The sequence below is a fragment of the Acomys russatus genome, chromosome 23, assembly GCF_903995435.1.
Source record: "Acomys russatus chromosome 23, mAcoRus1.1, whole genome shotgun sequence".
In the NCBI taxonomy this organism is placed as follows: Eukaryota; Metazoa; Chordata; class Mammalia; order Rodentia; family Muridae; genus Acomys; species Acomys russatus.
The window spans coordinates 12,215,885-12,239,852 of NC_067159.1; the positions used below are offsets into that span (position 1 = coordinate 12,215,885).

At 42.4% G+C, this 23,968-nt stretch overlaps 1 protein-coding gene across 1 annotated transcript in view; it reads left to right on the top strand.

The window, feature by feature from the left end:
• Positions 1-23,968, top strand: part of Vav3 (vav guanine nucleotide exchange factor 3) — a 327,028-nt gene that overhangs the window by 61,150 nt on the left and 241,910 nt on the right. Inside the window, exon 2 of the mRNA XM_051165697.1 lies at positions 10,712-10,828. Coding sequence (XP_051021654.1) covers positions 10,712-10,828 — 117 coding nt within the window. The remainder of the gene's footprint in view (positions 1-10,711; positions 10,829-23,968) is intronic.

Sequence of the window (23,968 nt, forward strand, 5' to 3'; positions counted from 1 at the left end):
TGTTGTTGTTTTGGTAACTTCAGAGAAAAGTTATACGCGTCTTTTCTGAAGTTGAACTCAGGTGGGGAAATGCTACCTTTCACTTTTAGTTGTACCTCAGAAGCTTTCCTTCACAGTGACTACAACCCTACATGCTAACGGAACGTCGCCTGTCTTATTTAACAATGCTATAAGACTGTAAGCCATTACTCTTTTAAAAATCTTTTCTTCATATGCATAAATTAATAAAGATTTTGACATTAAGAATATTTAAAAAATCCTCTTTAAACATTTTTTTTTTTTATGGAACAGGAGTAGCAGACTGGTTGGTAGAGACTACATAATCTGTTTTGTAAAACTGATAATATTTTTCTAATTTAATGATTTGTCATTTCTACTTTTTTTTTTTTCACAAAAAATGAGCAAGCAGAAATTAAACTTGGAAAATTGAAGGCTTGTCAGAAAAATTTATATGGATTCCCCAGTAAAGAGATCAAGTCACCTAGAGTCATCTATCAAGTATCTGAGCATGGTGGCTGTGGTGCTTGGGTTACAGTGTCATAAGGGCTTTATGCGGAAGTAGCATTTCCATACCCTGGCTTCATATGATTAGTCATGACGTTCTGAACCAAAAATAATATGACATATGCCTAGTAATAGATTTCTTTTAAAATTTGCTAATATTCAAATTTTGGAATTGGAGGCATTTATCACGAAGCTAGAAAGATAAGATGTCAAAACATAGATTTTTTTTTTTTAATGAAGAAAATCAATTAAAAGCCAGAATGAACAGTTACTGTTTTTATAATTTAGGATATAAATTAATTCTAGCTTACAGAACAATTAGTGTGGCAGTTATGTAATGCTGATATAGTGTATTAAAATCATATTATATTTTACAACTACAGTCATTAACAATATCACTGTTACCCAAAGAAATACTAATTTCACTTCCTGCTTGAACCTGTTGAGTTCAAAGCTGACTTTCCAGCATCTCCTGAAGCATGTTTTCTTAATCTTAGCCATTACAACTGGTGTAAGATCAAACCTCAAAGTACTTTGATTTTATTTCCTTGAGGGTGAGGATAGTGAACATTTGAAGGATATTTTTTAGCCATTTGTATTTCTTCTTCTGAGAATCCTTTATTCAGTTCCATAGCTCCTTTTTAGATTGGGTGGCTTGTTCGATTTGGTGCTTACTTGTGTGAAATGTCTGCCCTTTGTCAGATGTATAGCTGGCAAGGACTAATTTCCATCTGATCAGATGCCTCTTCAATTCATTGATCACGTCCTTTGCAGTGCAGACAGTTTGTAATTTTATGGAGTCCCACTTGTAGATGACTGGTCTTATTCCCTTGGTAATGGAAGCCTTGCTCAGAAGGTCCTTCCCTGAGCCCGAAGCCTGGAGTGTGCTCCCGACTTTCTCTTAGGAGCTTCAGTGTTTCAGCTCTGACTTTGAGAAATTGGATCTATTTGGAATTGGTAGGTGGGAGCGGGTCTGTGAGGTATTCACGGAGAAGCTGGGAGCAAATGTGATCAAAATACATCGTGTGAAATTCTAGCCACTGCTGTAGCACAGACACAAAACCCCTAAATATTGGGGACTATTGACTAGTGATCCCTGAGAATCAGCTAGTGGCCTAGCATTGACCGTGCTTCAGAAGCTGACAACCCAGAAAGCAAAGTTAGGACAATAACAGCCGAATAATCTGAACATTTTATTTATTTGTAAGTATCAGTACTACCAAGTTCTCAAAAATGTGTAAGATTTTTAAAAAATTTATGTGTGTGTGTGTGTGTGTGTGTGTGTGCGCGCGCGCGCGTGCGCGCGTGCGTGCATGTGTGCTATGTATGTGCAGGTGACCACAGAAGTTGGAAGAGGGCATCAGATTTCTGGAAGTGTGTGTGTGTGTGTGTGTGTGTGTGTGTATGCTGTGTATGTGCGGGTGCCCACAGAAGCTAGGAGAGGGCATCAGATTTCTGGAAGTGGGGTTAGCATGTGGTTGTGAGCCTCTCAGCTTGGGTGCCGGGAGCCAAACTCTAGTCTTCAGGAAGAGCAGCAAGTGCCCTTAACCTCTGAGCCATCCCTCCAGCCCGTCCAAAAGGTTTTGAAGAGTCTTAATAAAAAAGATGTATTGCTATATTGACATATCGGTAGAAGGATATGATGACAGTTTAGTGTAAAATTTCACTCTAAGTTTCCTGGTGTCCAAAGGATGGTTCTAGTTATTTCTTTTTTTTTTCTGTAAACAAGCTGCTTCAATATTTATTTAAAGCCAAGTGCTATTGGAAGGGCTTCTGGGATTCAAAGATGAAACATACATTCTCTATTCTCAAACTGTTTACTGTTTATTGGGACAATAGTTGGGCAAATGGATATTGCAATCCATCATGCTTACTTCTAGAACAGGTGTGAGCCAGTTGCTGCAGAGCAAAGAGGACGAATATGTGATCTGCAAGTCAGCCCTACACTTAGGGGCTTAACCATTCCAGTGAAACTACACTTTCCATGTATACACACTGTCCTTAAGTTAACGTAAAACAACAAACTTTGCGGACCAAGGAGATGGCCGAGTGGGCAGAGCACTTCACACACACACACACACACACACACACACACACACACACACACACACACAAAGACCTGACTTTGCATCCCTAACGCCCATGTAAAGCCACACACTGTAGTGAGTGTGTGCAATCACAGGACTCCAGTGGCCAGTGACCTGTGGTACACAGCAATGAATGTGAAGAGAGTGTATTGCAAACAGTGTGGAAAGCAAGGACTAGCTAGCTCCTAAGGTGGTCCTCCGACCTCCACATGCGCGACAGCACATACGTATTGTGGTGTGCACCTCGCCCTCAATGATTAAGAACAAACAAACAACGGCAGCAAAACCAAACAACAGCTTTATGACTCTAAATGGTGTTAATTTCTTATTTTGAGTAAGTGATTTTAAAAAACATTAGAAATAAATTGAGGTCTGTCTGAGACTGGGAGAATTGCTCTAGTGTTTTGAGTTCCTGGCTAGCACGAAGGGACCTCTTTTCCCTCTGTCTGCCTTCCTTCCTCACTGTCCTTCAGGCTGTTTGTCCTATTAAGGTCCAGGTGAAGCACTTTGGAGGTAGCCCATGCTGCCAAGCTGGGTTTTCCTCACAGAGCTATGCCCATGAATCCTTATGGCTACCTGCTGTCCCACAAAGAAAATGCACAGATGGTGTCCTCCGGCAAATGAAGACCTGTTTTCATTTTCTTTTTAATTTCCAGGGGGTATATGATTTTCCCTATTTAATTAAAGAGTGGCGGTGGGGAGGAGGGCAGTGAGATGGCTCAGCAGGTAAAGGTGTTTGCCCCCTAGCCTGACAACTTGAGTTTGGTCTCTGGCAGCCACATAGAAGGAGGGAACCACCCCTGGTAAGTTGACTTTCCCTGAAGAAAGCTGCCTCTTTACCTGGGCAGTCTTCAGCTGCCAAAGCTCCCCAGCCAGGGGTGGGGCCTTGTGAGCTGCTGCCCCCACCTGTGCTGGAATTTTGACTGAAAGCCACCATCTTTGCTCGAGCTCCTTGATTAGGTTCCGACTGCATCCTTTTAGGATATCACGGGACTTATTGTTGCTTGAGTTTATAATTTGAAGGTTACACGGAGGTGCTGAGTGCCCTTTTGCCATTTCTGTCACTCCACTTTGAATAAGTAATCTCCTCATGCCTTAGTTTAGGGGGCAGAGAGACTAAAGGGGGCCAAGTGACTGCCAGGTGGCTTAGCTATTAGACGGCATCACTAATCTCTGGGTATTCACACCTGAGAGGGAGGTCAGACTCACTAACTGTGGGGCCTTTCCACATATGAAGAATAGAATTAACCGACTCCGCTTGTCACTGCCTTTCGTACAACTCCCACCCCATTTGCGGTTACTGTTTTAGTGTATGACTGGGTGGTCGGTCAGTGACTAGAGATATGGGCACAATCTTAGGTCTTTTTCTCCTACCTCTTACCCTTTCCATATGACCTAGTGTTTTTTATTTTTTCTGCTTCCACCCATCTACTCTCAGTCACGTCATCCCTTGTTAGATTAAGACGGGGCAGTTCTAATTGCCTTGTGTTTGCTATCTATCTCACATCATGATAAAAAAGAAAGCTAATTTTTTTCCCTCGTGCACTGCAACATGAAGTCAGTATGTCTTAGTAGTTAAGGGTGTGGGCACTGGCTATCGAAGGTCTGGATTTGAATCTAGACTCCATTAGTTTGGCAAATGTGATTTTTGTGAATTTGAATAAATCTCTCAGCTGCCTTTGTAGATAGAAAAGAAAAAAAGAATTTTCTTGATTGGGTTGTTGTGAGGACTAAATAGTATCAGTATTTCTCATGGAATCTGGAAGAGAACAGTTACTCAAAACACTTCGAATGTAATACAGAGTAGTGTTCAACTCTTCTATCTAAAGCTCTTTGACCTCAACACTCCTAGGATACAGCCTAGATCTCTTTGGCATGCTAGGTAACTACAGCCTCCATCCTTCAGTCTTCCCTCACTGCTCCTTTCCTGGTCTGTGTCCAGTGTTAACCATTTCCTCTGCCCACAGTGGTCCAGGCCTGTTTTTTCTTCTCGCACACACCCTGACTCAGGCTATTTCTTTCCCCCCAGCTCCAAGTACCAGCTACTCCTCTTTTAGTGACTTTTATCCCTCAGGTCGCATGGTGTGCCGGTAATTTCAGAAGATAATCTTCACACTCCAGGACTCTCAAAGAGTCTTTGCACATTTACATAGTAGTTGCCACCCTATTGTGCAGCTCCAGCTTTCTTTTCTGTGCGATGAGCCATAGAGGAGAGAATCTGGGTTTTATCTACTTTTTTTGACCTAAGTTTTGATACTTTCAATTTACTTTTTAAAATATACTAATAAGTCAGAATCCACTTGGAGAATGTTAGGAAATTGACAATGTTTAACAAACAATAGAGTAGGCATCTTGCTAGTGTTTTTAAAATAAAGAGATGACTGTTGAATTTCTTGTACCCTTATGAGCTATTCATCTTGTATAGACACATATGAAATTTTCAAAATTAATTTTTAATAATTTATTCACTCTTATTTTATGTGCACTGGTGTTTTGCCTACATGTATGTCTGTGTGAGGGCGTCAGATCTTGGCATTATAGACAGTTGTGAGCTGCCATGTGGGTACTGGGAATTGAACCCCGGTCTGCTGGAAGAACAGTCAGTGCCATTAACTGCTGAGCCATCTCTCCAGTCCCAAAATTAAGTTATTTAACTCTAGTTCCTAAAGATTTAAATTCTAAGATCACCTAATGTGGTGTCATGTAAGTAAGTGAGATGGTTTAATAGTTGCATAACTTTTGTTCAAGAATAAGAGATAGTTATGAAATAAGAAGATGGGCCTGTTTCGTGCTGTGAAATCTCTCTGAAGGCATCATTGCAGATGATGATAGAAAAGACCAGGAAACTCCTTGAATCCCAAAGAATAAATAGACAGGAGGAAATTCGTGCTGGCTGATGTTGAGTGAGCCACAGCATTTCTAGTTATAGGTCTTCTTTAGTGATCTTGGGTTTCCCTTCTTTTGAAAACATTGAGATGCATGTTGGCTTCCTTGGCTCTCTTAAGAAGATTGTAGAATTCTGCAAAAGGTATGTGAGGGGCCTCTTAGGCCAGTTCTGTTTAAATGAGCTTTTGCTGTAGAAAGTGCTAAGTCACATTCATATAAGGTTGAGGTGTCAGTTCACTGATTGCTGTTGGCTGTACTCTAGGAGTTGGTGGGTGCTCTTCTGTTTTCTAAATACCATTTACAAATGAAAGAAGACTTGCCTGGAGATGTGGCTGATTTCAGAACCAGATCACGAAAAATGTGAAGTGGACAATGTAAGAAACAAAGATCACAAAATGAAACGGAGATATGTAAAACGGGGGCAGGGACGAATGCTCTTCTGGGTACAAATCTAGGATCATATGAAAATCAGTTCTTATAGAAGAAAAAAGTACAAGAAAGATGAGAAGGTTTTTAAAAATAAAATGGTATCAGTTAATAAATGAGGAAGGAAGATGGAACTGGAAAAAAAATCATCATCTACAGGCCCAAGTGGAGTAACTGATAGCAGGGATGTTCGGTGATGCCCATTGTGAGAAATGGTTTGGAAATAAGGCAGACACAGGACAGCACAATTTCACATTCAGACTATGTATGGATATAAAACCAAGACACAGAGAGGTGGGGCCGTGACCAGCACTCATCTTAAGCAAACGATGGACCTTAAAACTAGCTAGGCGATGCAACAACTCAACACTGTGCCTTCGGGGGTGATGAAGTGCAAAGTTTGTAGTGTGAGTTGTTTCTTCCAATTAGACTTCAGTTCACAGACAGTGTAGAGGCTGGAAGGGAAGGTCAGCAATTCTATGGGAAATTATCAGACAAACGAATAATGTGGGATGTATTTGAAGACATTCTGGCCTCTTTATAAAACTCAGTATAAAAGACTGCCTTGCTTAGAAATGACTGCATAAGTGAGACACAGACAATGGCAATATCAATAGACATGCTAATGTGGAAGAGGGAAAAAGCCCACTGGGTCTCACCCCAGACAAAGAACTATAGGCAACTAATGACCTGAGAGACAGAGACGTAGCTCTCCCAGGGATGAGCCCCCTCCTTCGTTACCCAACATAAAGTGGTCAGACCTGAAAACATGTACACAGAAACAACAAAGATTGACTTAGCAGGTTTTTTTTTTTTTTAACATATTAGTGCATGTAAAAACAATATAAAAGAAACAGATGCTATCAATTTGAGGGGTGGCATGGGAAGGGTCAGAGGGAGATGACATAGGAGGGGCTTGGGGGAAGTGATATAATTATATTTTAATCAAAATGTGTCAGAATAAAATACATTACAAAGATAAGGTAGCCAAATGCAGTAAGAACCACTGGAGTAGATCTTAGCTTAGGTGGAAATATTACAAAAGGAGACTGAGGTTGGAATGGTAGAAATTTGAATAGCCAATGGATATTAGTTGTTAATTCTTTTTTAAAAACCAAGTTTGAAAACAAGGTGAAAATTGGGTTTTGGATATGTGCTTGTGTTACGGCTATGTAGGGAAACATTCCAATTTCTAAGAGATGCACGTTGAATGATTGGCAGTGAAGAAAAAATGTTTGTACCCTCATTTCAAACAGCACAGATTAAAAAAAACAAAAAACAAAAAACGAAAAACAAAGGGCATGTGTGCAAAAGCATACACGACGCTGTTGTGATTGTGGTATAGGTCACAGTGAGCAGTGGATTTTCCTTTCAACCGTTGGTGTCGGATTTCTTCAATAAACTGGAAACAATGAATAGAATCGAGGCATAACAAATATCACAGGGGGCAGGGAATCTGGTGGGCTCAGCTGTGTTTGCGATCTCCATAATGATGCTGCTACGGCCCCCCTCATCTGTACCTCAACTCCGTTCCTGTCTGTGCTCACAGCAGAGCACCCTGGAGTGTAGACTGCGATGACAGCCTAGTGCTTTTGGCCAAATTTTGAAGCACTATGAAAAATCTCCTGGGGCTATCGCCAGAAAAAGCTTAAACCAGAGCCTTTTGGCACTTCCAGTGTCTATGATATTGCAGGCATTCAAAACCGGTTGGCTAAGAACAGGTATGATGCCTAGAAAAGTAGCAGCTCTTTTTGAGTGACTTTGTTCAGACCCAGCAAACACCTGTTGAGCTTAATAGAATTGAGTTTGTGGGGGTTAAGTAAGGCTGACATTGACTCCAGTAAACGCAAAGCCTGTTTTTCAGGCTTCGTGACTGTTTTTCAATTGTTCTACTTTGAGTGATGCTTCTTGCTTTTCTGACTTCATGATCAAAGCCACTTTGGTGGAAACCTGCTGCAGTTTTTCCTACACATGGGGAAAATGTGGGTTTGGTGAGACATCTTCAGAGAGCGGTATTTGCAACCAATGCTTTGTTCCTTGGTGGAGAGCTATGAGGCTTTTCTCACTTAATTATGTAAAAAGAAAAAAAAAATACTGCAAGAGAGCAATTGCATAATCCCCCAGAGACTAATTATTGCCTGTCTTGGCAGAATGCAAGGCTTTTAATCTGTAAATAAGCGATTCTGTGTGGAGAAGGGACACCCAGAGTGGTGCTGTGCTTTAAAGGTCTCATGAATCTTTAAAGTGACAGCAGGAGCCGTGAGCGCTGATTGGCTGCTGTTTACATTTCAAAGGGTTTATGATGCTTTTTCCCCTGTGGTTTTAACCCTTCCTTAAATATTTAAGCCTCTGAGAATGATTCCTGTAAAGGGTAAAACTCATCTAAGTTAACCAAGACGAGCTTTCTTCAAATGTATAAATTCATGAAACCAAAACGAGATATGATATTGTCAGTGCTTTGGAGGCAAATGAAAACAGAGATACAACAATTACCTAATGTATTACACACTTTTTGGAGGTTAGGCTTCTGCTGTTGTTTGTTTTTTTGTTGCTGTTCCCTGCTTTTGAGATGGTCTTTTGTAGACCAGGCTAACCCTGAGCTCACTGTACAGCCGAGGATAACCCTGAACTCCTCATACCTCTTCTATTTTCCCATATGACTTGGGATTACAGGCCACACACCAGCCCTCAGGATATTAGGCTTATGAAATTATTTTGGTATAATTGACATACGATAAGCTACATTTATTTAAAGTTTTGACATAAGTACATAAAAATTTAAAATGTATGCCATGGCAGCTCACATTTCCAGAAGAGTCAATTTACCAAACTGAGAGTGGTCACTTCTCCCTATAATACAGTGATCACTTGAGAAACTGAGGCAGAAGAATTCCTTTGAGTTCAAGACCAGTCTGGGATACAATGCTAGTTCTAAGTTAGCCTGAGTGACAATTTAAGAACTTGTCACAAATAGACAAACCCAGGATTAATTGCTTCTGAGATATGTGTGTAGGTGGATCTATGTCTTTTAGACATTAAAAGTGAACCCCAACATCTGACTTTTAAGTTGTCAATCGCATCTTCTGGTCTACCTCCTGTTCCAGTTGCATGGACGAGCTGGGCATGCTCCTGTCCAAGGTCAGCCCCTCTCCTTGGCCTGCTCAAGGACTTCATTGTGTAATGATGACTCTGTCTGGCTAACTTTCTGCCCTCTACCAAGTTTTTGTTTCACTTTGCAGTGCCACTCACTCCACAGACTCTTTCCTGGCTTCACTTTCTCTCTTTCCTGTGTAGCTGGATCTACTCCAAACAATTTTTTTTTTAACCTCAGTCCCTGACCCCATAGGATCTACTACTGTCAAGGAGTCTATAAACTTCACTGCCAAGTGCCCTAGCCAGGATTGATCTGCATCTTACAGACCGCCTGGAATGTCTGATGTGCATTGTCTCTTCATCTGTTTTCCTTGGCTTTGGGGACACCTGTTCTCCTCGATTCTCTCCTTCCTCAGTGGCTATTCTTTCCCAGACTCCTTTGTGGCCTCCTTTTCTTTTCCTGACCTCCTAAGATGTTCTGGTCCAAGTCTGTCTCAGCCATTGTCACAGTTAATGCTCCCCTAAAGCAGTGGTTCTCCACCTATGGGCTGTGACCATCAGGAAGCACAGATATTTACATTATGATTTTTAACAGTAGCAAAATTACAGTTTACAAAGTAGCAATAAAATTATTTTACAGTTGGGGGTCCTCACAACATGAGGAACTGTGGTGAAGGTTTAGGAAGCATTAGGAGGGTTGAGAACCACTGCTCTAAAGACTCCAAGACTTAGGATTGAAGTCCATACCTATCACCTGGCCAGTAGACTGACATGGCCAATTGCTGCCTGATGACCAATGCTACCTCAGACGTAACACAGTGGGAGTGTAATTCCTTGTTTGCCCATGGTCATCTCTCACTTGGACTTATTGTAGTAGCTTCCTGTTTTCCTGCCTTATGCTTACGTATCCCAATGTTCTTCAATCTGCCTGCAACACAGCAGCTCCTGAAGACCCTTGTAAGACATTAAATTTTGTCTCACCTTTGGCCCATACACCTGGTATTTTCCATATCAGAATAAAGGCCATCTAGCAGACTCTTCCTTGTCTGACCCCTCCCTTTCCAGATTACCTTTACTTTTCTCTCCAGCACACTCTCGCCTCTAGTGTTTCTTCCAGATACTCCTACCTCAGACTGCCGCATGTCTCTGTCCCCTATCAGTGAGATTGTTTCTAACCATTCCAGTTAAGCTCTACCTGCCCCTGCCTCTTTGTTTTTCAGATCTCTTCTGCAGGCACCATATAAAAACATAAATTAAACTATTTAATTTACGGGTATGTTTCAGTGGTGTTTGTGCTTGACTGTCTTCTCATCCTGCAATGTAAGTTCCAAGGGGCTACAAGCTGTGTCTGTTTGGTCACAGCCAGTTCACAGAACTGCTAACTGACCAAGAGCAATGATGTGGCTTATGAAGCTAGGTATTGCATATTGTCTCTGCTGTGTAGAAGATAGATTTTTAAAAAGGCGTGAAAACTGAAGGGCTTGGGCATTTGGGAAGAGGAAGGGAGCTAGAAGGTGGTGGTGGTGGGCACTGGAGGACGATGTGTGATGAATGCACATTATATATATATATATATACACATAAAACATTAGTATGAGTTCTATACACATGAAAATAGAAGAAAATAAAAGCAGACTGGTCATTCCTTGATGCTTTTATAGTAGCATGTGTGTGATATAAAAATTTATTACATACTCTTGTTTTCTGTTCCTCAGTTTCTCTGTCTGAAGAATATCCGGACATTTCTGGCTGCCTGCTGTGAGACATTTGGAATGAGGAAAAGCGAACTTTTTGAGGCATTCGACCTGTTTGATGTTCGTGACTTTGGAAAGGTACCGATCTACTTGCTTTTTAATTAATTTTTAAAAATGTAGTTCTTGGACTTGAACCAGAGTCTTGCACATGCTAAGGCAAGTGCTCAACCTCTGGGCTACGTCTCTAGCCCTTCCTGGCATTTACATTTTCATGGGAGAGCATTTAACCAAATCAAAGTGGTCCGCGTATCTGCACTGTTTAGTCAAATGGCTCAGCAAACAAGGATAAGGCATGTTCCAAAGAACAGAATCAACCAGCAGCAGCGACTTTGGAAGTGAGTTCAGAAGCACTTTGTAACCTAAAGCAGGGCATCTTGTATCCACAGGTAGTCTCTCTTGCTCCTTTCTCCCCCAAGGGTGGAATTCCATCACTCATGTCCCCGGGGCCAATATGCTTTTCCTCCAGCCTTCTCTCTATTTGAAAGACACCTCACTTCTTACAATAATTTAAATTTATTTAAAAAATTTTTTATTTACTTTGCATCCCAATAGTTGCCCCCTCCCTCATCTCCTCCTGGTCCCCCTCTCCCTCCCTCTTTCTCCTTATCCCCCTCCCCTAGTCCTCAGAAAGGGGGAGCCCTCCTCCCCTACCCACTGACCCCAGCCTATCAAGTGTCATCAATGAGGACTGCCTGCATCCTCTTCCTCTGTGGCCTGGCAAGGCCACCCCACCAGGGGGAAGTGATTGATGAGGAGCAGGCAACAGAGTCCATGGCAGAGACAACCCTTGCTGGAGGACACACATGGAGACCGAGCTGCCTGTGGGCTCCATCTGAGCTGTGACACCTCATTTTTTTTGGAGGCTGAGAATGTGAAGTTATCCTGTTCTTTATCTAAACACTTGAGCAATTAATTGGAAAAGGCATGAAATATGGGTATGGAGTGGTGCTGAGACCAACCCAGAGCCCCACATACACTATGCATGTGATTTTTCTGGAGGCCCAGCACTACTGGGGGATTATCCAATTGGTTGCATTTCAATGGTATTTTTCACATGGAAATAGTTTTAATATTAATGTTATTACTAAGCCCATGGTGAAAGAAATTACACTGTCGGGCAGGGATGATTACTCAGTGGAAGCAGGTGCTTGCCACCAAGCCTGATGACCCATGTGTAATGCCCAGCACCCTGCCCAGGAGCGAAGTGATTCTTGCAAGTTGTCTTCTGGCCTTCACATGGATATCTTAGAATTTGGCACTCCCCCATAGATTAAGTTATTAAAAATGAAAATCATGCTTTCAAAAACTATAGTTATTTTCTTAAATAAAGTGATATGAATTCAAGCCCCTTCCTTTAGAGTGGCCCTGGGTCAGTTTGCTACACTGCATTATGAAAGTATGCATGTACGAAGAGAAAGAAAAGAAAGCTGAGGCTGAGGGTGCATCTCTGTGTTTCAAGGCCCGTCTGATGTGTGCAAGGCTTTGGTTTTGATCCTTAGCTGCAAGAGTAGGGGGAGGAGAAAAGAAAACTATGTTCATCCTTCTTTCAAAATGTTTTTTACTTCACTCGTGTGAATGTTTTGCCTTCATTTATGTCTGGGCACTACAAATATGCCTGGTGCCTAAGAGCCCCTGGGACTGGAGTTACAGGTGGATGGTCTTCTGCAAGAAAGACAAGAGCTCTTAACTACTGAGCCATCTCTCCATTCCCCGTTCTCATTCTTTCCTTTTGGTACTAGTATCTCCCCAAATGTCTATCTGAGATTGGCATTTTACTTAACCTCTAAGATGGTCTATTTGGTTATATAATAAAATCCAAGCACTGGATGAGTTTTCTGGGCAAACTCTTGTCACAGAAATCTTAGACATTTGGTGCGGACATAGAGCAAAAGATGGGTGTATCACTTTCATGGTGGTGGTGGGGGGGGGGGGGGGGGGGGTGGGTGAGGGGTTGAAGGCTGAGATCTGGAGTCATTCCTGGAACTTTGAACAGCTCCCAGCTTTGTGGCTCATCAGGCTTCTGGCCGATGTGGAAGAAAATGGAGGAGGTGATAACATGGATTACTCTTATCTCGGGCAAGCTGTCATTTAACTGACGTGGGGTCACAAGTAAAGTGACGGAGGGTAAAAATGGTAGCCCAAGGGACAGAAAGTCAGGCCATGAGTAAGCAAAGGGAAGTCCGTTCATGGCTGTGCTGTTGCCACCATTGAAGGTCAGGAAATCAAGTTGAAGTCCAGATGGTGGACACTGCTGTGCTGCTGTTCTGGAAGTGGAGAGAGAAGTTCCTGTTTTCAGACTTCTCCGTTCCTGGCCCTAGCCCATAAATTCTCTTTTGAGGAAGTGGAAAATGAAAATGATTTAAGGAAATGAAAAATGAAAAAAAAAATCCGGCTTTTTACAATTTATTAAGGAGCCATCCCCTCCCCCGATTTAAGCTCACAAGATAGGGTGATAAAGATTGGACAGTTATAGGAATACTTTTTTAAATGCATGGGCTTGTATTAGTGGAGTCGTGTGGCCTGTTCGATTGACAAGGCAGTAGAAGCTTTGGAGGAGAGTAGAGATTGCAAAAACTTGACTGTAAAGGAATGAACTCTAGGTCTTGTGGACAAATGCACTCCCTATTTCCGGTTACTTAAAATGTTTTAACAGTGAACAAACTGAAAAAGGGTCAAGCCTGGGCTGGTGATTTGGACTTGAACCTTTACTTGTTACTCTACAGTCATCGGGTTTTGCCGGTGCCTGCGTTGGTGATCTATGTTGTCAGGCTGTGCTTAACATAAACTGGCAGAAAAAATATAATTGTTACCGCTATTAAATACCCCGAGTAAAGCAGTCAGTACCAGCTGTTACTGAACACTCACAAAGCTTTTTTTTCTTCTAATTTTCATGTGTATATAGTAATTCTTAATCTTCATAACAGACTTGTGAAAGGGGCACTAGTATTTTCTTCATTATACTAATGAGGAAATCTGTACCCCAATTTGCATATGTAATATGGCATGGATCAAGGCTTTCGACTCAGACCTGGCTGATTCTCTGCCACTACGTCACAATAGAAGCATGGTTACCTGGCTATGAAGGACATACCTCCTTGGCGCTTTGCATAGTATACATGGATGTAATTCATCTCTCAAACCTGCTGTATGGCCACTGTTCTTGATACAGATCCTACTTTGGGCATGATAGGCCTGAGGTAATTCATGCAATTCTACATTTTTTTTAGTATAAATATAGTGAATATGGTGTTGAATCACAGATGAAATCATTTCTGAGGTTGAGAATATGAATGTAAACAGGACTTGACAAGGCTGGGGGTATAGCTCCATGGTGGAGTGCCTGGCTGGCGTATGCGAGGCCCTGCTGTAGCTTGCTGCCTTCCCAGCGTAAACAGCCGTTATCTTCATCAGAACAGCTGTGACTATTTGAGAGCTTGGTTGATTGTCGATGTTAACTCACAGAAGGAGGCAATGAAGAGGGTCATTAGACAACTCACCTGATATATAGGGCCTTCATGCCTGCACCTCTGAGCCAGCTGTACGTAACTCTAGCCCTAATTACACAGGGCTTTGTGCAGCCATGAGGAAGTTGTCCTATGTGCTGGGGTAAGACTTTCCATGTTGCTGCTGCTTCAGGGTCGTTCTTGCTCTTGTAAGTAGCCCTCACCCATGCTCTAGAGTGCATATAAGCCCATTGTTCCCTAACTTCTGTGAAATCATATTAGGTTTGTCCTCGGAGTCCTATAAGGAGGGGTAAGAGTGAGTATGTATTTAGCGTTCCCTAGAGAGAGTTCCTGAGATGCTTAGTGTAGTCAGAAGGCTCACAGCGGACCTGAATCTGAGTTTGGGAAGAGCAATACCCACCTCCACCCCCCTCACCCCCGCCCCCACCAGGCCCAACTCCATGGCCAAAGAGACAGGCAGCCGAAGCTAAGCTGACTCATGGCGGAATGTCTTGGCATGGCTATCTTCCTCTATGTGGTATGAAGTAGTGTGCCTCCTTATTGTCATAGTAACCGCAGTGCCCCTACTGTGGGTGGTAAGGTAGGTAATTATAGCGGAAGTGAGGTTTCCGGAAGGGGAATCCTGGAGTGGTTATCTTCTTGTCCATGGTGTGGAGTGGCATTCCTGCTTGATCGGTGGGAGTGGACACTATACTGCAGTCCCTAAAAGTGGCACGCGTGGGATGGGATCTCAAACAGGCTGTGGTATCTGTTGCGTGGCTTTTCTTGTGGGAGCTAAGCCAGGCAGCTGAAGCTGAGCTGTTGGCCCAGAGAGAATTTGGACATCCGAAGGGAGAAGTTAGGACAGGAAAATGGCACGCTGATGTTATCCACTGTGTCAAACCTCTGATTTGTGAAGCCAATTGGATGAAAGAGAAAATGAGACAGAACTGACTTGCTGTTTCTTGTGGATGGGGGTCCAAAAGAGAAAGAGAGAACAAATTTAGTCCATTCAAAAAACATTTTCTGCTATCCAAAAATTTGGAACCCATGGGAAGAATCAGATGATGAGAAAAATAGGGGATAGAAAAGTGATAGAGAACACCTCCTCCCCATGAGGAAGAGAAAAACAACAAACAAACAAACACCCTATCGTTCTGCATGCAGACTGGGACTTTAACAATGGCTCAGTACAGGAAACTGAGTTAATCAGGGAACAGTCTATGTTTGACCTGCTATAGCAGATAGAGTATGGTAGGTTAAGCAGGGATGCAATCTAAGCAGCCATGAGAAGTCTTCCCTTGTCCTGGGGGTGGTGAGACTTTGATGACGCAGCTGCTTTGGGTCAGCGGAGATAACATATACACTGAAGGGCTTCAACTTCCACCATTAGTAAGTTTAGAACTCACGTTCATTCAGTGACTTTGGCGTCTATCAATATAATGGCAGTGTCTTGTAGTTTTACTGCAGTTTGAAGTTTTCAGAGTGCTTGTTACCACTGATTCGTGTAATTCTCGAAAGTGTATGTGAAGGTAGCCTGTTCTTCGAATGGGCAAAGCAAGGCACAAAGGGCAAAGGCTAAGGCCACCTGCCTTGGGCATGGGAACAGGATCCGGGCCTTCTGGCCTTTCTCCCCTTTTCTCTGCTGTCCTTGCTTTGGGTCTCACTGTATGGTCATGGGAGAGTTTGAACATGTAGAAGAAACCAAGGTTGTTGCCATTTTTTTTCCCTTTTTAATTAAAAAGCATAAGAGACTCATTGACTTTGGATCCAGTTTTGGATTGGCTCATCTGTGAGGCAGGTGAGATTCAGGGTGCTGTGTGAGGCTCAGCATAATGTCGGCTGAAGTGAGTAAGTCTAGGCAGACAAGGGGTTCATAGTTTCTCACTTATGCACAGATACTTTGTAGTTGTCACCTCTGCCCTGTCCCCCTTGTGACACCATGCTGTTCCCTAGTCTTTGCCTAACCTCTTCTTTAGTGTTGGTTTCAGGAGCATATTTTGGGTCAGACGCTTTACATGGATGTGTTTGCTGTTGGAAAATTAAGATTGTCCTGGGAAAATGTCAATTAACGCTGATGAATGATAATTTCCTTTTATGAAATGGCGGGGAACACACATATTTGAGTGCTGTAGGATGGCTTATAATTATTTTGCCTTTCAGCGGTTCCCGGTATTGAATTCTTTATTCAATGCCAATTTACTGCAATTTGCTCTGAATTAACGTCAACGCAAATTCTAATTGAATCTAATTACAGTTTTTCTTATCTGTCAAAGGAAAGGTCCGGGTGCTGCTGCACGAGTGCCAGCATAGAGCGGCCGCTGTTCCTAACTCTGAGTGGATGTGCATTTCATGCAGGGACCAGGGTAGAGCTTGGTAACTTGAACTCTTTCAGGAAACAGCAGAGTCCCTGAGATTAGCATGTGGCTCTGGGGTTGTTTGGTGCTGAAGAGGCAGGGTCCTCCTCCGAGGCAGAAGCCAGGCTGCTTCGTGGAGAAGCTCCATTGTCCTTTAGAACTCTCACATGGCTTCTCTTTGTCTTTAAGTTTATGTTTTGAAAAAAAAAATTATTTTTTTTAACTTTTCAAAATGACAAATCTCTTTCTGGCTTTTTTGGGTAGTAACCATAAATAAAATCTTGTTAGTTTCTTTGCTTAAGACAAGATTTTTTTTTTTTTAAGTGTCCCCCACTCCTGGAATTATCCTAGAAATCCCATGTTCCATTCTGTTTAATTTCTGTCAGGATCTGAATGTTTGTGCCATTTATGTCATGTCGAAAGCATTTGCAACTACTCTGCCCTCATTACCACTTTGATGAACACAAGCTGTTTGGAAGTGTTTCCTTGAACTCTGTCAGCGAAACTCTGTAGTGCATGAGGATGTGGGGTTTTCTTTTTTGAGCAGGTCCTAGGACTCGGGCAGGGGCTTCCATCCTCTTCACATGAGTGATGAGTGTCATCCCTGCTCCTGTTGCCCTGGACCCACAGACTCTCGTATTCTTGGTTCCAGGGATTGTGGGCACCTGGTATATATGGGATGATTGATACATTTTCTTGAATCAAAGAGAATCACACCTGGCCAAAGGTTGTTACAGTAGCTAATAGGACAGTTTCAGATGTTAAGGTTCAGGACAGACACATCAAGAGGAATACAGTGTGTGTCAGTGTAGGGGTGTGTCAATGAAACAAGTAAGAACTTGGAAGAGATTGAGTCCTGTTTTGGTTGAGAGCACTGTTTCTAAGGTGAATCCTGGTTTGAGTTCTGTGTTCCTTACTAGGCTGTGGTCTTGAGGGACTAATTTAACCTCCCTGAGCTCCAGCTTCATAATCTATAAGTTGTGGAGGATCAGTGTATACTTAACATAATAATGTATGGAAAACGAGAGTACCTAGGTGTAAGGTTAGGGCGCAGTAAACACCAGCTATTACCGTATTCGTTGCTATGATTATCATTAATGTTATATTTGATTTTACTGTTTCCTTCTTCTGCAGTACTGGGGTAGCGCCTAGGGCACTATAAATGCTAGACGAGAAGATTACCTCAGTGTGCTATCACACTTCATCTTTCTCCTCCTCATCTTGAGGCAGAATCTCACTATTTTACCCAGGCTGACCTTGAACTCATCCTATAGTCCAGGCTAGCCTTGGATTTGCTGTCTTCCTGCTTCAGTGTTCCTAGTAGTTAGGATGGCAGACTTGGGGCACAGGGGCCGGATAACACGATTACTTTGAATAAGTTTGAGATTCACTGGTAAACATATGGAATTGAATTTTGAATTATAAGAACTGATATCACTGGAGGGGTTGGAGTCAGGAACTAAATTGTGCTCTTTCAGCAGTATTCTGCATAGCCATCCTTTGTTTTCTGTGCCTCACATCTTCTTTGAGAATGCAACCTTTACCTTTCTGCATTTAGTCTAGATGGTTTGTTCAGTAGGCTGCCCTCTGCCTTTGCCATGTGATGGGGTCTGGAACATCGTGTGCTGTCACTTTTGCTTTGCTCTCTCTGATTTCGAAGTGTTGTGTGTGGGTCTGGGAGACGTGGAGGAGCCTAGTGACATCTTGTGCCCAGAGATGAATGCATATGTCAGTGGATTTTTCCGTGACTCCATCCAGTGTGTTCCTCATTTTTATTACGCTGAGCCAATGTCTTTGTTTTCTCAGCCTAGAGTGAGGGAAATGAACAGGGTTTGCTGGGTTTCACAATTCAAATGGTCCTAAGCATGTAGGAATGTTTTATGTTTTATTGTTTCTACACCTCGGAGAACATCTGAGTTAGCCTTCCCATCTGTTGGTGAAGCAGTGTGGGCAGACAGAGATTACTGAGAGTGCCAGCTATGGGTAGGGTTGCAAAGAGGACCGTGGTAGCACTTTTGCTCACACTCAATATGGCTTGATGAATTGGTGATGTGTGTTTGTTGTCTATACCCTATGCTGTCAAGTGTTTTGTTGCATTTTTGGTGTGTGTGTGTGTGTGTGTGTGTGTGTGTGTGTGTGTGTGTATAGATTTAGATTTATAATTCTGTGTACAACTGTCACTGAAGGCAGCTGTTACACTAAGCTCATCAAGTTTTATTTCCAGGATATGAATTAAGTTTGTAGCTACATCTGAATAGACTGGGAGTAAAGGATGGGTAGGACCTTTAGCACCTTACATGCACTGGGTGTGCTGAGAAAATCAAGGGGTACTGAGGTAACTTAATATCCAAAAGGGCTTTACAGGATTTGTTCGGTAGAAGTCACCACCTGTTCTCCCCACCCCCTTACAGAGAACCCTGTAGCTACCAAACTAACCTCCCATTGTGAGCTAAAGTGTCTGTCTAGTCCATAGTACCCCGCGATAGGCTCATATACTCCTGTTGCTAAGGCTGATTTCTACAGTTTGTGTGTGTTTAACCTTTCTACCTTTCCAACTTGACCTGTACATCTCAGAGTACATACATAATGGACCAAGAACCGTTATCTGCGTAGTTTGTGAGCCCTGGGTGCCCGCATCATCCCCACGTTCCATTTACCCCCACTGACAATCTCACCGTTCACAGTACCGGTGCTAGCATCCTGCGTGTGATACTTGAGAGCCTCTGTTGGGTTATCTTCTGGAACTCTTTGCCTGGTTTTCCCAGGTATGAGAAACCACCTGACCAAAATCTCCCGAGCCTTTCCTGTTTGTAGCTGCTCCAGGGACCTCATAGTGGGTAGCTTGCAAGAGCTTCCTTATCTAGCGCATGCGCATTGATCAACAACCGTATATGTAACCAGGATGAGTTGCGAAAATAGAATCTTTCTGTCCCTGTAGTAAGTTCTTTGGACTCTCAGTCTTACTAGTAGTGTCACATTTCTCTTTTGAAGTCTTACCCACCTTAAATTCTTCAAAACTCCCAGAGGTTATGAAGTCTGCCAGGCTCTAGTTGTTTCAAAGCCCTCAAAGGAATTGATCTGCATGGTTTCTACCAGTCTGGTTCTGAGGAAGAACGGTGCGGCACGGTTTCTGGCATGGTCCTCAGTGCTGACACGTTCTTGCTTCCATCACTGTTCAGCCCAGCCACACCCATAACGGTTTACTCTCTGCATCAAGCCTGCTGAGGGCCAGACTCCCTGCCTTTGCAGTGACTGTTCCATCCAGTTCCAGAAGAGCACTTGAGATGTCCCATTTCCTCCTCCCAGAAGACTCTGGATTTTTTTTTTTTTTTTTAATGAGTCAGCTTATTTCCATTCTACCAAAGAATATACCACCAGGCCCCTTTTTCCTGTTTATTTAAGCAGACAGGTGGGGCACAGCTTTCAGACTCTGTGTGTGTGTGTGTGTGTGTGTGTGTGTTTGTGTGTGTGTGTGTGTGAACACAGTTCCTGAATGATTAGATGTATTCCTCTCCTGCAGTTTAGGACAGAGCTGACCTTTTCCAGCAATGTGTACTTTTGTCTCACTTCCTTAGCTGTATTGAATGCCTGGGGGAAATTTCCCATTTTTACCTTGTCTTGCGGAACTCCAGTGACTGGCCCACGCAAAGGTCACTCTTTATATTCTTCTACACACAATCTCCTAATGCTGGAGTAATTTTTCCATGACCCCAGGTATATAGGTATACAAAACAGACAAACGTATCAAACACTGAATGGTTATAAGTTATAAATTTGTGCACAAATAATTCTTTGTTATTTTAATTTTGTTACTGAGGATGAAAGAAAGTTTACATACTAATTATGTGGATGTACTTTTTCATCTAAGGACATAATTCAAAATAATCTAGTGTGATACTTGCATGCTAAGGGATGATGTAGGAAAATATTAAAAGTTTGTGTTTTTCATAATTATACCATTGTTTTTATAAAGGCAAAAGAAAAACCTTGTGTGTAAAGTAAAAAGATTGCAACACCTATTACGTACAATGAAAATTCACCATGTACAACGTACGTTGTTGCTTATAATATACAGTGATCTTGAGCCTGATCTGACAGGTGTCTGGCTGTTGGTTGGGGGCTTGTGCAGTGTGTGTGTTCAGAATGAAGGCTGCAGCAAAGCCATGTGACGCAACATGTGTGAGCACCGCCAGAGACACTTTGCATTTGTTACAAGCTGAAGTTTGAATTAATTTTTGGCTGCTGTTCATTCAGGAACCTCTCGCCATTGTCAAATAGTTTTTCATAACCCTCTTGCCCATTTACGTAACCCCATACACATGGTTGAACCAGCTTTGCTTTGTACTTTGGCGTTGTTTGAAGTTTGTTAGCGATCTGCTTTTTAATGCTCTTGCAGGCAACTCAAAACAAATAAACAAACCAACAAACCACCAAAAACTTTTCATACTGTTGAAAAACTTCTGGGTTAGCATTTCCTAAGTCATTTTCTAAGGTCCTCAGTGCCCTGAGAATTATTCATAGGAAGCTTGGGAGGTGAACTTTCATGCTGAGAAAGCCTGGGCAGTCCTGTGCGCTCGGCCTGTGAGGTGTAGCTGTACAGGCACTGAAAACCTTGTCTAATTTAGTCTGTCTCATGGCTGTCTGTGGTTAGCTCCTTAGGTACCACATGGTTGTTTCACACTTATTGTGTAAACACTGATTTTTCTTTCCTCTTTAAACTTATTTGTTTTGGGATAAGCCTGTTGGTTCATCCTGCCAGGAAGTGCACAGTAATAAATGCATCTTTAACCATACTTCCTTCTGTCTTCTGAAAGCTCTTATGGATGCGATAGAGTTACTTCTTGCCTTACTTCTTGCCTTGCCATCAGTTCCAAGTCCTTCCAAATGGATCTTCAGAGCAATTTCCCATAGCTGAAAATCTGGCAATTTCGCTTTGATATTTAAAAACTTGACAGTGGATCCATGCTACTTATAAGAAAATAAACACCATTTAAAAATCTATACAAAGTCCTGGCCAACCAGGGACTGCTTCCTTTTTTTTTTTTTTTTTTTTTTTTTCTTTCCTTTTCTTTAGTCATCATCTCATGGAGCAGGCTGGTCTCACACTCTCTGTGTAGCCACGAATAATCACCATTATTCTCCTTCTTGAGTGCTGGGATTAGAGAAATGCACCATCACACTGGGTTTAAGCGCTGCTGGGATTTGAACACAGGACTTTCTGCATGGTAGGCAAGCACCATCAATTGAGCTACTCCAGCAACCCTGACTGATTGATGTCTGAGGCATGGGTTTGCTGTGGTCTCTGTACTCCTGCTCTCACATAACGAATGCGGGACTATAGCGGCACTCCACAACACCTAGTTCTCTTCTTTTTATGGGACAGGATCTCACTGTGTAGTCCTGGATGGATTAAAATGTCCAATCCTCCTGCCCTTCTCCCTCCTGTGCCGTCATATCTGGCTGTTGATTTCCCACTTCCATTTCTCACTTTCCTGCCTCTGTTCTGCTCCTTGCTTTAGTCCCACTAAATTACTAGTCACCACAATTCATTAGATTAATATTTATTAATAACATTTTCTTTACCCCATTTCTCCTCGCATCCATTAGCTTCTTGCTTGTATTGATTTTGTTTGTGGTAACTCACCCTGTTTCCATTCTGAGAATGTATGCTTTAGCTTTATCCAAATCTTTGTGTCTGGGTTGGTCCTGAGAGGCACCGTGTCTGGCTTTTGCTGACTCGCCTTTGATTGGTCCCTATTTCTGACAAAGACAAAGATCTCCTCCTCTTCTGGATCATACAGAACTGACCTAGCCACATAAAATAGTTTTTCTTCCTTGAGATTATGATATCAGGTCAATGTGCATTTTTTTTTCTTGTCCCAGGTGACATGTGTATGGGAAGTGTGTGGAAATGGCCCTATGTCATGGAGGTGAACTGAAGAGCTTGGATTGGGCTTTGTGGGTAAAGTCTGAGTAGGGTGGAGCAAAGACTGAGGGGAACTCTTTAGTGCTACGTTCCTCCTGCAGCTTTGCTTCCCACGGTTTTGGTTAAGGGTGCTTGAACATAATCATGACATGTTCAATATAGAAAGGACTCATAAATTTTGAATCTTTCTATAACCAATGAGAGGACCAGAGCTAAAGATCTGTAGATCATTGTGAGCTGGTCAGGCTAGGGGATGTTCGACACTTTCTGCTTTCTCTGCTTAAATGGACTCAAAGGAAGTCTTGGGTGCAACCATAGTTGACTGCTTAGAGTAGTGGGACCAAGTCCAGTGCTTGGTCATTTTGACCTGGGTTGTAAATCACCCCTTTGTCCAGCACTCTCTGGGCTTTGTATGTAGCCACTCAGTAGCCATCTTGTTTCCAGGTAGATGGTTGTGTTCTCACAGTGCTTATGTTCAAGCAATCCTTTTTTCATTTAGTACTGAGGCTTCCTGTACCTGTGAGGGACACATTCGGTATTCTCAGTGGATGCCCAAACACTCAGTACTGAACCCTCTGGCATATAAAGGTAAATATACAAATTTACTGCCTTCTCTATTATAATTATTTGCATACCGTAGATATAATGTTCAAGTGTGTGACGTTTCATAGCAAAACAAGCGCATGTTTCTTTTTCCTTCACAATTTCATAGGTGATGTTTCATTCTTGCCATCAGTCTTAGCAACCTCAGAACATATCATTTTATACCTTTTAATTGACAACTTTTACCTTTTCACTTGCAGGGGGCCCTTTATGCGTTCTCTTTGGCATGTCCAGATCACCACTGCCACTGCTCTTGCCATTTAGAGATGTTATGAAGTTAAATGAGAGTTACTTAAATGTCTGGCTACAGTATGATACCAGTCAATATGGCTACCAAGCACCTAGCAGGGATGTAGGATATACCGTGTGGGTGCAGTGGAAGAAGGGATGCTTCTTCATTTCAGAGGGATGGGGTAGTGTGGCCTGAAAAGCTATGCTACTCAGGATGGCTAACAATTAGAAAAATTAATAATTGTTTACTTTTAGAATTTTCCATTAAATATACTCAGACTTGTTGATCCTGGGTAATTGAAACCACTGTAAGCAAAACTACAGACGGAAGGGGAGAACTGTAGTAGTCCCCAGCCACAAAAGTAGTGGTGTTGGCAATCTGGCTACGATACACAAAGACAGGTTAAAAACAAAACAAAGCAAAGTGCCAAGTGCTGGTGCTGCTGAGATGGCTGAGATCTATGACAGTAGTGAATCATATACCTGTGAAATTGTGAGAAGGAAGGAGGAAATGTGCTTGGGTGCTGTGGAGCCTCTTATGGGGAAAGCTAGGGCCACAGTTTGTGGTTATATTTGCTCATGACAGGCAAGAGTAGAAGAGAGCAATGTGTTGCACCAGAAAGCTCGCACAAAGACTCGAGCAAGAGGGCTCATAAAA